Source organism: Heliangelus exortis, chromosome 10 (genome assembly GCF_036169615.1).
Source record: "Heliangelus exortis chromosome 10, bHelExo1.hap1, whole genome shotgun sequence".
NCBI lineage: Eukaryota > Metazoa > Chordata > Aves > Apodiformes > Trochilidae > Heliangelus > Heliangelus exortis.
In genome coordinates, this window is record NC_092431.1 from 15,374,139 (window position 1) to 15,386,275 (window position 12,137).

The 12,137-nt window shown below is 38.7% G+C and overlaps 1 protein-coding gene across 2 annotated transcripts in view; it reads right to left on the bottom strand.

The window, feature by feature from the left end:
- ARHGAP10 (Rho GTPase activating protein 10) overlaps positions 1-12,137 on the bottom strand; it is a 140,759-nt gene that overhangs the window by 23,880 nt on the left and 104,742 nt on the right. Inside the window, exon 20 of one of the 2 annotated variants that reach the window (XM_071753701.1) lies at positions 10,793-10,831. The exons of the other annotated variant lie outside the window; for it this stretch is intronic. Coding sequence (XP_071609802.1) covers positions 10,794-10,831 — 38 coding nt within the window. The 3' untranslated portion in view covers position 10,793. The remainder of the gene's footprint in view (positions 1-10,792; positions 10,832-12,137) is intronic. 2 annotated transcript variants of the gene reach the window in all.

Below are 12,137 nucleotides of genomic sequence, written 5' to 3' on the forward strand. Positions count from 1 at the left end.
GAAGAAACTTGACTGTTCCATCTTCACTTTGGAATACCAACAATCCCCCTCCCCCAGCACTTTCCTAAAAAGACACCACTACACCATTTCCCTTGTCATTATTATCAGGCTATCTTCACAACACAGTGTTTTCCCAGTCCCCTTTTCAACACATGCTTTATGTGGATGAACTGCTAGATTGTTTGGGCTGGTGCTTAGACAAATACATCACTTCACATAACAAAACTTTAAACAAAAGTTCAGGCCATATACATTTGCATACTTCTCTAAAACACAGCCTCTAAAAATATGTTGCTACACATTTGAGGAAATGATTGTTCCCAAGAACCTTAAGCACAATCCTATCAAACGCAAAACAATAAATTTAAAAAGGTCAGAATAGGCAGGAGATGTCTAAACAAACACAAAATACCCAAGAGTTACTCCTCTTTAAGCATTAATTTTAATATAATTCATTGTATTCTGGCTGTTTCCATAGGCTACTCTTAGACTGTCACCCAGGAGGCAACACATGGAGCAATGAATACTTGAAAAGACATGAAAGGAACACCATTCCTATCCTCTGGACAGTAAGGAAAAGTTCCCAATGTGTCACAGCACCCACTGCCAACCCCACTGACACATCTAGTCAAACTGAAAAGCCAACCTTCACCTACCTAGCTTTCATTTTTACAATTTTATCTAAGCATCAGCTGCACATTCCATAAGAGCTAAAGGAGGAGTGTGAGACATGAACAACTGCAAACACTAAAGTATCCACCACAGCTAAACCCACAGTCTCAAATGGAGCCTGTGGCTGTCTGCAAAATAGTAATATTTAGTAGTTTATTACTACTACTACCAAGTCCACTTCCAGACACCCTGTACAAGGCTCTCTGCATCGTTTCCTCTCCTCCTGTGTCCATCTTGGTCCCACTGGCACCCATGAACTTGGCCTACAGCCTTGCTAAATAACAACATCACAAGAGTGGATTAGATATGGCTGAGCCCACGGCCTGGCTGAGAGTCCTGCTCCTTTAGGACCAAAAGCACTGGGGAAAAGAAGGAACAACAAAGTCCTGACACAGCATCATAATCATGCCATAAAAAACTATTAAAATATTGTGCTTGCTTGGCAAGTTCCATCTCTTAGATACAGTACTAAAAAAGACAGAAACGTGTATAATATTACTTTATAAATTTAAAAGAATTAGATCTTCACAGTGAACAACTGAGTTTAATTTTACTCCATATCAAGCTAAGCAGTACTGTTGTAATGATTTATTTATTTTTTAATTCTTCATTAATAAAAAATTCAACAACCATGAAAGATGGCCAATAAAAAGCCACCTTCACCAGATAAAATACTTCTCCCTTCTTTATTTCTGCCTCAACCAGTTCAATTCCTTTTGCTTCCAAAGCCAAAAGCTAACAAAGCACTTGCCTGCTTCCCCAGCCATCTCAGCTTCACCCCCTCCCAGCAGCTCTCAGAGAAAAACTTCCCTGGAGAGTAAAATGACACACAACTAAAAACACTGAAATGATAAAAGTCGTCATCTGGAAATTTCTCCCTAAAGCAGCTGCTAATTTAAGGAACTAAATTAGCCTGTAATAACAATGTATGATAAGCTCCGAGGAGGAGAATGTTAACCTGGAAAAGTGAGTGACTCACACTCCAGCCCAATCCTGCTCACCTCACACCTTCTGAAATGCACCCTGGCCACGATGCAGCAGCTCACATTTATCTGACATGACATGAGAACTGCAGGAGTGTCAGGTAAAAACTAATTAATTACATCTCATTTGCAGATGTATGTCTCACAGTGATAAATATCTGAGAGATTAGACAGTAATACTGCAATTTTAATTTATAAAGAAACTGTATTCCTTAAAACTAAGTAGAGTTGAAGTCCTTTATATTCCTCACAATTTCTTTTCAAAGGAGTAGTATTAAAGCAACCCAGATTAGCAAACTCCATACACTTACTAGAAGGCCACGTTTACCTCAACCATTCACTTATTGTTATTAAAACAGCAGCAGAAAGGAATATTAATCTGTACTTTCATATTATGAATATGACCAACTCACCACACCTCCCTGCTGGAAGCAGAGGTTTAAATTGTTTCTCATAGCACACAGAACAAGTGAAAAATACTAAACACTTCCAGTCGTGCAGTCAAGTCCATATAGGAGACTGCAATGTACAGGCAATTGCATTTGATGTGAACATAAGTGAAATTGTGTGTTAAATCGTTCCTCAAATTTTACTTCTTCCTTCCTGAGCAAAGTGTTTTCTCATGGTTAATATTGTATTGCACTCTCAAGAATAAGATTGGGGTTTGACCACAAAAACAAGTCACATATTTAAACAGAAAAGCACCTGTTAAATTCTATTGTATTAAGTAAACATCCTCTAAAAACATGCTAAAAGGTATTCTGCATTTCTGATGTTTCCATTTGTCCATTTTTCTGAAGGGAAACAATGCAGCTTTACTTAGGAAAAGGCAATTCTGTACTGCTGCAAAAACAGATGACTGATGATCACCTGCCACATTGACATGATTACAACCAATATATGCTCAAACTCTAAGCATCCAAAATATAATGTAAGCCCTCTAAATTCAGTCATACAAAGACTGCACCTTGTGAGTTGCACAAGGTGAGAACTATTGTAACTCCTGTACATGGCACAGGTCATAGTATTGTATCTGGTTATCTCTATTAAGTTTAACAACCTGCTTTTCATTAATGCCCATCTCATGTTGGGTCAAACTGTACCTTCCAAAGGGTCTTGGATGATTCTAGCAGAAGATAATGGTAATAGGGAATTAATTGGCTGCTAATTAACATACTCACTTATTAACACATGTGCCTTCATTTTGTTAAGCTTTGTTTTCCAGGTATGCCCCATGTCATGCCATGTCATCACCCATTGCTAATAAATATAGCATCTCTCATATGCATTTTTTGTGCTGTGTGAAGGTATTTAAACAATCTCCTTTATATGTTTAACAATAAATCTCTTTGTGTAAGGGGGTTTTGCAGTTTTGGGATCATGCACCTCTTTTATAAATCTGTTTCAATTTCCCAGAGTTCTTTCTGAAGAGCATACATCATATCTGAATTCCTGATTTTTTTGTTGTGGTCCCAGAAGTGCCACCTGGAGCATTAATTCCATCACTTATTCCTACTGATCAATCCTCTCTTCATACATCTTCAGAATTCAGGGGCTCCCTAGGACTGATAGCCAAATATTTTTACTGTTTCTCTCCTCTCACTCTTCTTTTCCTCCAACACTCTTCTCCAGTGAGCAACATAGCCAGGATTCCCACTTCTATGAAAAGGCTGAGTGCCACATTGGACTGACAGGTTCTTTCGAAGAGGAGCTCCAGAAACTACCCACTCTTCTATCATTTGAATTCTAATGAGCTCTTACACTATAAAACAGGACTTCTCTTAAAACTCATTTATAGCATTCTTTGAACATGCAGCTTGGTATTCTTAGCCCCAAGGAGTATCAGTCCCCCTCCCTTTTCTCTCAAAATTACACTCTCCCCTTTGGGTGTCAAAGAGTGCTAGAACACAGCAAGGCCAAGAGGGTTCTCACTATAAAAGCAGTAAGTCTGTATGACTTCTCATAAATTTTTGTCAACATTCCAGCCACCAGGTCTTCCTCTATTCTTTATATCTGTGGGAAGCCTGAGTGTCTGGCTTTCAGCTTGCTCGTTTTTCTAGAGCTGCCACCAAGCTGGTTCTAAAATTCACCTCCTCATCCGACACAAAGAGGTTTTAAGACACATTTTTGCTCTCAAGAGTTAAAACTTGTTTCATGCTCACATCACCTTTTGCACACTGTTTAAATTTTTTTGACTGCTCAGATCCTTTTAAACTGTCATCTAAATTATCTTCTTGTGTCATTGTTCTAATCACAACACTCATCCAAGCCTTAGAGCTTTCACTGTGCCCCTACAACTGGTACCCATGCTTTGTCTCTCCAGCTGATCATAGTTCAGACCAACCCTATCTAGAAAATAAACCAACTTAGGCTGATCATAACCATTTGCTGGTTGTTTCTAGCTGGTACTACATACCATTTGGGTTTTAACCCAAACATCCTTCTCCTCCCTCTCCCTGCCTCATGTTGCCCCTTCTCATGATGAAAAATGCCCACAAGGTGAGAAAGTCCCTATATAGACTATGACTGACCTCATTTAGCTTCTCTCTAGCAAATATGTAACCCTCAAGTTCTTTTCCTACTGCTCTGGATGAGCAAAGGTTCTCAGAGCCTCCATAACAGAAATATGAACTTAGCTTCTACCTAACTGAGCATGGCATGCCTCCCAGTTGCCTTTTCTCCTTTTTCCATCTGGCTAGTCTAAGAATATTTTTTGTTGGCATCCAAAGTTGAAAGAAACTGAAATACTTTGTCAGTGTCAATAATCATATCCTTACTTTACTCCAAGAATTCTAAATTAAAAAAAAAAAAAAAATTAAAAAAACCCAACACATTTGTAGTAAGAACTACAAAAATCAGAGAACTGACACTATCAGTTACTTGCTTGAGTGACAGTTTTCTTCCAACTTCAGAATAAGTAAACTAAAGAATTATATACTTACCATTAAAAGACCACCTTTAAAATCAACATTAGAACCAACATCTAGACTTTAAACATAGCCAGAGGATGAAAGCAGTTTATGAAACTGAATGTTTCTGGAAGAGATGAGGAATATATGGAAGTTTCTACTGAGATACACAGAATGGGCAGAACAGAATTATCATGTGTGTTTTAAGTGCTCATCAACTATACAAACTGTGGCAAAATAAGAGAATAAAAGATGTTTTATTCTGCTTTGACTCAGTCACACAGGTCTAGTTGTAGATAATGGGCAATGGGGAGAATTAATGAGAAGAGTAAACTAAAGATGTTGCAAAAGCCCTATTACTACATTCAAGTCTGACATTTTCTGCATCATAAAATGGAGAAGCAGCATCTGTATTGCTGTGAAGCCACCCATTCTCCCCCAGCTGCATCAAACTCACCACAAATAGCTAACTTCCCACAATAATACAGAAGTTTAACCATGTAGAAAGTAATTTATGTTAGTTTGTGGGAATGTACAATGTTTTCATTATAATAGGAATCTCATAGATCAGGGATAAAAAAGAAATATGAATATCATAAATATCATCTGCCAAGCAAGAACGTAGTTCCATGTGCTAGAGCTTCAGCATCCACAGAAACCAGGCATGAGGAATACTACTGAACAGTACCCAACTCACACAGTTAATAAAACCTGAAGGGATCCCATGACATGAAGAACCATATCACTCTGGAAAGGACTCAACCACTCCTGGAAAGTTAGATGTAACCATAGTGGGGAAAGCCTTATGTGACAGAGTGATCTGAGGCCTCTGCAGTCTAGATCTTTTCTAGATGCAGGACTGCATCCTTTGGTCACTATTTCTAGTATAAACCATCCTGCAATAATCACATCAAGCACTAGGTAAGCTCAGAAATTCTTCTACTTCAAATATTAGAAGCTTTTTGAATAATTAAGTCAAGTCATCTGTTTCTGAGCAAATTAAGAAATGTAAGTTTGTTTATCACACCAGTGAAGCGGTCAACAGAATTGTTTATTACTCACCTCCAGACTACAGAAGTTGTGCTATTTAAACACATACGTTCCCAAACTAAGATGAAATTGTATCAAAGCAAGCTAATAATGATTTATTATTTGGTTAGAAATAATCACAGAGAATGCTAAAACTAAACAAGAGAGTTATTTCACTGTTCCCAAGTAATGGGTACATTAGAGGTCAGATTCCTGGAAACACTCAGAAAAATAGCTTTATATTACTGCATTTCATTATCAAAAATATTTTTTATTCTCACTGTGTAGCAAATCCTATGCACTGCAGTGCTGCCTTGGCATGCAGTTAGTTCTTACACAAACATTAACATTATAGACTCAGACACCTGAAACCCAACAGAGCTTTCATGGAGCAAATGGAGAGCAGACAGCCCACATCAGTTCCATACCACAGTTTCAAAATACACACAGTAAGAATTATATCTTTATGACAGCTATTTTTTTCTCTTAGACAAAATAATTAACATAACTATTAGTGTAGCCTGCAGGTTTTCCTAGATAAAGTGCAAGTTTGATGTATTTTTCAAATGTGCGCATGTACAAGCATGTGTATCTTGGGCATAAAGTAGCTCTGCCATAGAAAGATTGTTTTTACCAACTCCAAAATTATTTGGACATGTCAGAAAAAGGAGGAAGCTGCAGCAGACAGAGTTTGCCTGAAGACTGACTGATGCAACTCAAGGTCTGTAGCCAGCAAGGTGGGTGTCTGAGTCTGGGCTAAGAAAGAAATGTGTTCATCTTAAAGTTACTTAGGGGTAAGTGAAAGTCTGGGACAATTCTCCTGTCTTCCTCCTTTTTGGCACCTTTTTAAAAATTTATTTCTAAAATGCCAAGTTCAGCTATAAACAAGCATCTTTCTAGACATGCACTTAGGCTGCAACAGCAAGCAATTACTTCAGTAAGTATCTCCCTCACTGCAGGTCTCCTCTCAAAAATCAGGAGAAATATTGCTTGGACTACTACTTTACACCAATAAAATCCTGAAGACACATAGAATTGTAGGTAAGCCTTTCATTGAGCAAGCTAAAACTAAAAAGCATAAAGAATTCCAATTTATTCATCAAGCTGTGCAAAAACAGTTCAAGACAAAGTAATGGATACAAGGTCGTGGTGTTAATTTATATCACATAATTAAATTTTGAAAAACAACAGAAATCAGATACACCCATAAGGAGAAGTTCCTCTTTTGATTTGTTTACAATAAGATAACAGAGGCAGCAGCTAAACTCAAAGACTACCCCCCCCCTTTTTTTTTTTTACCAAAGCTCACTTGGCAGGAAACCACACACAACCTCCAGCCTTACAAGGCTGACCAGATGCCACACATTAATTTCATGGCTCAGAAATTGAGTGATGAATTGAAAGTACTTCCTGAAAACTCTGACAAATAGTAAGATAAATGGATTGTCCCACAGCTTTCACTTTTTTTCATAGCACTGAATGTTCTGGGTTTCCACAAGTCCAAGTAATATTTATCTATGGTCCAGACCTGTACAGAAACCTGTAAACAGAACAGCTCCAATTCAATGAGAATGAGAGCTGTGAAAAAAACAGAGGAGATCAAAAAGAGGTAGAGTGCTACAGCCAGGTCTAGAAGTTCCCTAATGCAGCAGCTCTTAAATGGCATCAAAGTCCACAAAAATAATGCTCTGTGTTTCATTTTTCTGTCACGTTGGCAGTTCAGCCACTGATCAGCCGAAAAGTGCCTCTTAAGAGTCCCTCCACCCTCACAAGGTAAGGTGTTCCAAAACTCTTTCCCTGAGCTGTTAGAGATGTCACACTGTTGTCTCCTCTTCTCTTGCTATTTAGCTAACTTTGCCTGCAATTATGTCCTATGAGTAATCAAAAGGAGAAGTTTCTTACCAATAGCTACACAACTCATGGTGTTACTTGGACAAAGACCAGTAACTGCTCTTACACTGTGTATGTGATGGACCTCTCATAAGAAAACCCCTCTGAAACCTTTTCAGTATGGGCCTGGCTGTGCCTTTGTCATTTTGTTCACCTCTCTCCTTTTGCAAGAATGGGGACTACAAAGGAGGGATGGGTGAAGCAGGATGCCTTATTAAAAGGACAACTCACAACAAGCTAAGAAAGATTTAAGGAAGTCCTAGCAACCACTTCAACTCAACATCTAGGTGACACATTTGTTGAGGAGCCTCCTGATCCCCCAGCTGATGAATTAGCAGGCAGCAATTAATACAGATTTTGCTACTTCAATGTAGTTAGGTCAACATTTTCTTCCATGCCCAGATTTTTCTACCACTATCCATGCCTCTGACACTCCAGGGTCAGATGTCTGCAAGTGCAGTTTACAATTTTTTTTTTACACATCTGGTGTGGGCTTGAACTCAGTTGCACTGTGGAGATGGATTGAGAAGGCTGTGCAGCACATAGGCAGCACCAACCAGTGTTAAGGACCAGGGAGACAGCAGGAGTGAAAGCACCAACCACCAGTGAATTTGCACCCTTTACAGAAACCTACTTGCTCAGTGGGATAACTAAAGCTGCCAGACATCATGGATCTATTTGCTTGTAAATTCCTACTAACATGGTCTCTGAGGCTAATTCACTTGGCCCCAGTCTGAGTAGTAGATGAGACTGCAATCCTAGCCAAGCTAACCCACCACTTTTATTTCTTTATGATATCCCCTAAATACTCCTTCAGTCTCCCTGTTGGTTCAACAGGTTGTAGGTACAGCTGGGAAGCAATGAAGTGACAGTAATTTAATTCACCTTGTAGGAAGTCCAACTTTTAAAAGAAAATAGAAAGTAAAAGGGAAAAAGAAAGATAGGACAAAGACTTCCAGAACTTGATGGAAGAAGAACACTCGTTTTTTTGTTGTTCTGATTGAATAAAGAACACTGACTGGGCAGGCACAAAACAGCAAGAGGAATCATAATTTATAAATTGCATATGGGCCTTTCACAACCTCTAAAATCTCCTCTTCTGTCCTTGTCACCAGTGAAGAGAAGCAAGAGCACCCTGTGTGAGGAAACAGCCAGCCCAGTGCCAGGCACACTCATCCATGGGAAACTGGCTGAAGAGCTTCAAGTCTTCATTCCACTTGCACTTTGGTGAGCTGGGTGAGAGCATTTACTTTCCACCAAGAGAGGATGCCAGGGCACAGCTGGCATGTGGCAAAGACACGTCAGTGACTTCCATGCCTGGGATTACTGGCTTTTAGCATGCCAAATTGGCCTTCTTACAGTATTATGTGCCTTTGCATGTCTGCATGCAGAAGGTAGAGAATTAGAGAGATGAAGGATTATTACAGGAGATCAGAGATTTTTAATAATGCCTGGCCTCAAGGAAAGACTGACCCTTTCTCCTGAACTCTGCAATCCTTTAAGTTCAGATTTTAATTGTATTCCCTTTCACTACACCTTTCACTCCTGTTGTGTGCACGTTCATGCACACATGTATGTGTTTATTTTGAACATTACTACAGGCTCTAAATTTCATACACAAAAAGTGGACAAGCACTGGTGATGACCCTAAGGTAGTTCTCACAACAACCACAAGGATTAAACATGTAATTTAAAAGGAAGTAGAAGTTCAGAGATGTTTACTACATTATGACAGCTACATTTTATTTTGGCTAACTGTGCAGCAAGTAGGCTGTAGCAAGGAGATTACTCACAGGTATAGCAATGACAAGGCAATGTGTGTTGTGTTTACAAAGCATGGACCAAAATGATTCATAGAATCATAGAATCATAGAATTGGCTGGGTTGGAAGGGACTCCATTCCTATTCCAAGAAAAAAGGTACTTTCTCTGGACAGCAGAAGCTGATCATCTGCTAGGAAACTGAGACCCTATATACATCCACTATTACCTAAGAAAAAGCTTCACTTTTACTGGCAGTAGCTCAAAAAGGCTTTTACTTGGAGCAGCACCCATCCTACTCAGAGCCATCAGGTGGAAAAAGCTGTGATAGACCACATGGAATTGCAGGAACTATTGCTGCAGCAAGGTGAAATACAGAGTATCTTAAAATTTCCATAGCAAATAGCAGCTATCCTGATCTTCCCCTCAAAACTAATATTGGTGCCCCTATTTTATAATAACATAGCTGTATATTCTGCTCAGCTCTTAACAATAGCTTTGTAAGCAAGTGTTGCAAGCCCTTATGGCTTTTTGATATGCCTATGTAGCAGCTTTTCTTTCCATTTCCCCTACCATGTGCCAGTTTACAGAAACACTTCCAAGCAGCAGATTCAGAAATAGAAAGAGTTCAAGGCCAGGCTTCACACCTGCAACCTTGAGGCTCTGGGTTGTTCCAGCCCTGAAGACCAGTCTCCTTATTATAAAGCCAAGGCTTCCTCTAACATCCAGGTTTTATGTTCAGCAAGTCCAAATTAATTGTATAGGGGTATACTTATTTGTTTGGGACAGGAAGAGATGGGAGGAGGAGGATGGAATGTTGCACTGAAAGCTATGTAACCATTCCATGTATCACATTTTACTTTGATGAATTAATTTACCTTAATGCCACAGTAGTTCCTGCAAATTAACTTATCATTCATTTCAAGACACTGTGTCACTCCAGTTGCCACCAAAAAAATCAAAAGTATAAAGTATCTCCTCCTACTCAATACAAACATACCATTCATACTTTGGCTTCCCTAAATACTTCATGGGGACAATACAAGTCAGTACAAAGTCTTAAAGGGTTAAGTACCAGATTTAATTTGTATTTCTTTAGAATTCTACACAGGATTCTGTTTTCTAAAGCACTCCAAATATAATATTAAGTTTACAGCAGAAGCAGAAAGCTATGGCAAACAACCCATATGCCTCCTGAATTTCAGAGTGGAGGAATAGTAGACAAACACCTTAAAAACAAAACAAAACAAAACAAAAAAACCCCAAAAACCAGAAACACAAAGAAGCAGCCCTCCAGCCCTCCATATGATACTGCGTGCTATCTCCAGATATGTCCCAATGAGAAATTTTAATGCTTAGAAGGTACTCAAATAAAACAAGGTATCAGCAAGCACTATGGCTGAAGAAGTAGTTTGGTTTGTTTAGAAAACAAGTTATTCTGTAGTTACCCTAATTGACATACAAGACCCATTTCTTGACCCCAGGTGTCATTTATGCAACCCATGCTGACCCTCTGTTCCCCTTATATGAATTTCATTATACTGCCCACCTTACACAGGACTTTTCTTGTCATGTTGCTCTAGTAGCCCTGCAAAATAGTCTAATAAGCTCTAAATTTCTGGCACAGAAAAACATCAGATGAAACAAGACCTGCTTATTTTGCTGCAAGATGAGAAAAGTGAATAAAAATTAAAATAAAACTGGAAGCAAAGAAACCTGTAACTCTGCATTGCCCTCTAGAAGAAATATAAGCAGAAAGAGCTCTCTTCTGATATGTAATGACTGTTCAAATGGAAAAAATAGACACACTTTCATTTTTAGAAGAATAATTTGAATAATTAGGAATAAGTATACAAACAATATAATATAAATAAGAATAATTTAGAGGGATAGACGACTCTCTGTTCTAGTTAACAGTCTTTCTGCAGAGACAGAGAGAATGCAGAGTTGGTTGTACATAGCTGAGGCTGTAAGCCTCACGAGTTTCTGCACTGCTACTTAATTCACTCTAAAATTCATTCAGATTTTAGAAGGATGGGGGCAGGGGAAGAAAAAAAACTATTTCCAGGAAAAAAAAAATAAAATCCAAACCCCACATCTTCATTTGAGAAGGCAAGAAAACTCTGGAAAGGATCCTAATGTAAATCTCAGACAAATCTGCATCTTGCTGAAACAAGAACTTCAGGTTTAGGCCACATGTGAAAGTAGCTCAGAGTTCACCAGTAAGTCCAGTTCTACTTGAGATACTTGAGACGTTGAAAAACCTCAGAGTGAAAATTTAGCAACTGGTTTACCACAGAGGAAAGAAGTTGCAAGAGAAACAGACAATATCATCTATGGCTTAAGTTTGTCTCTCAGGAAATGAAGATCCTTACAGCAGTAAATATAATACTTGAATTGCTTGCAAATAGGTTTAATCATCTAATTGTCATCCATAAGGAAAATCTATGTGCTACGAGAGCTCCGTGCAGATAATTACTAGAAGGCAAAATAAAGATTTTAATCAACCAAAGTGTGTGTTCTTCAACTATTGTAGCTATCAATATTTATGTCACTTACAGCCCTTCCTGGGTAGTTGCTGCATGCATTTTGTGTTCAGTCAAGAAGCTTCCCAACTGCAAACAAGACTTTAAAAAGCAAAGCTGGCCCGAGCCCTGCATTCCCAATTCCAGCAGTGATCCTGACGCTGTTAACTCCCCGGAGCAGCTGATAGTTAAAGACTTGTTTCCGCTTTTCTAACAATTTCCTGGTTTGCATAACAATCCTAAAAGAAACAAGCTCAAGAAGTTTTCCAGCTCGGAGAGATTTTGCCTCCAACATACTTCTAGTTTCAAGGCACACAAAATATTTATATATAATTGCAATACCTTTAGAGATATATTTGTCTACAAATA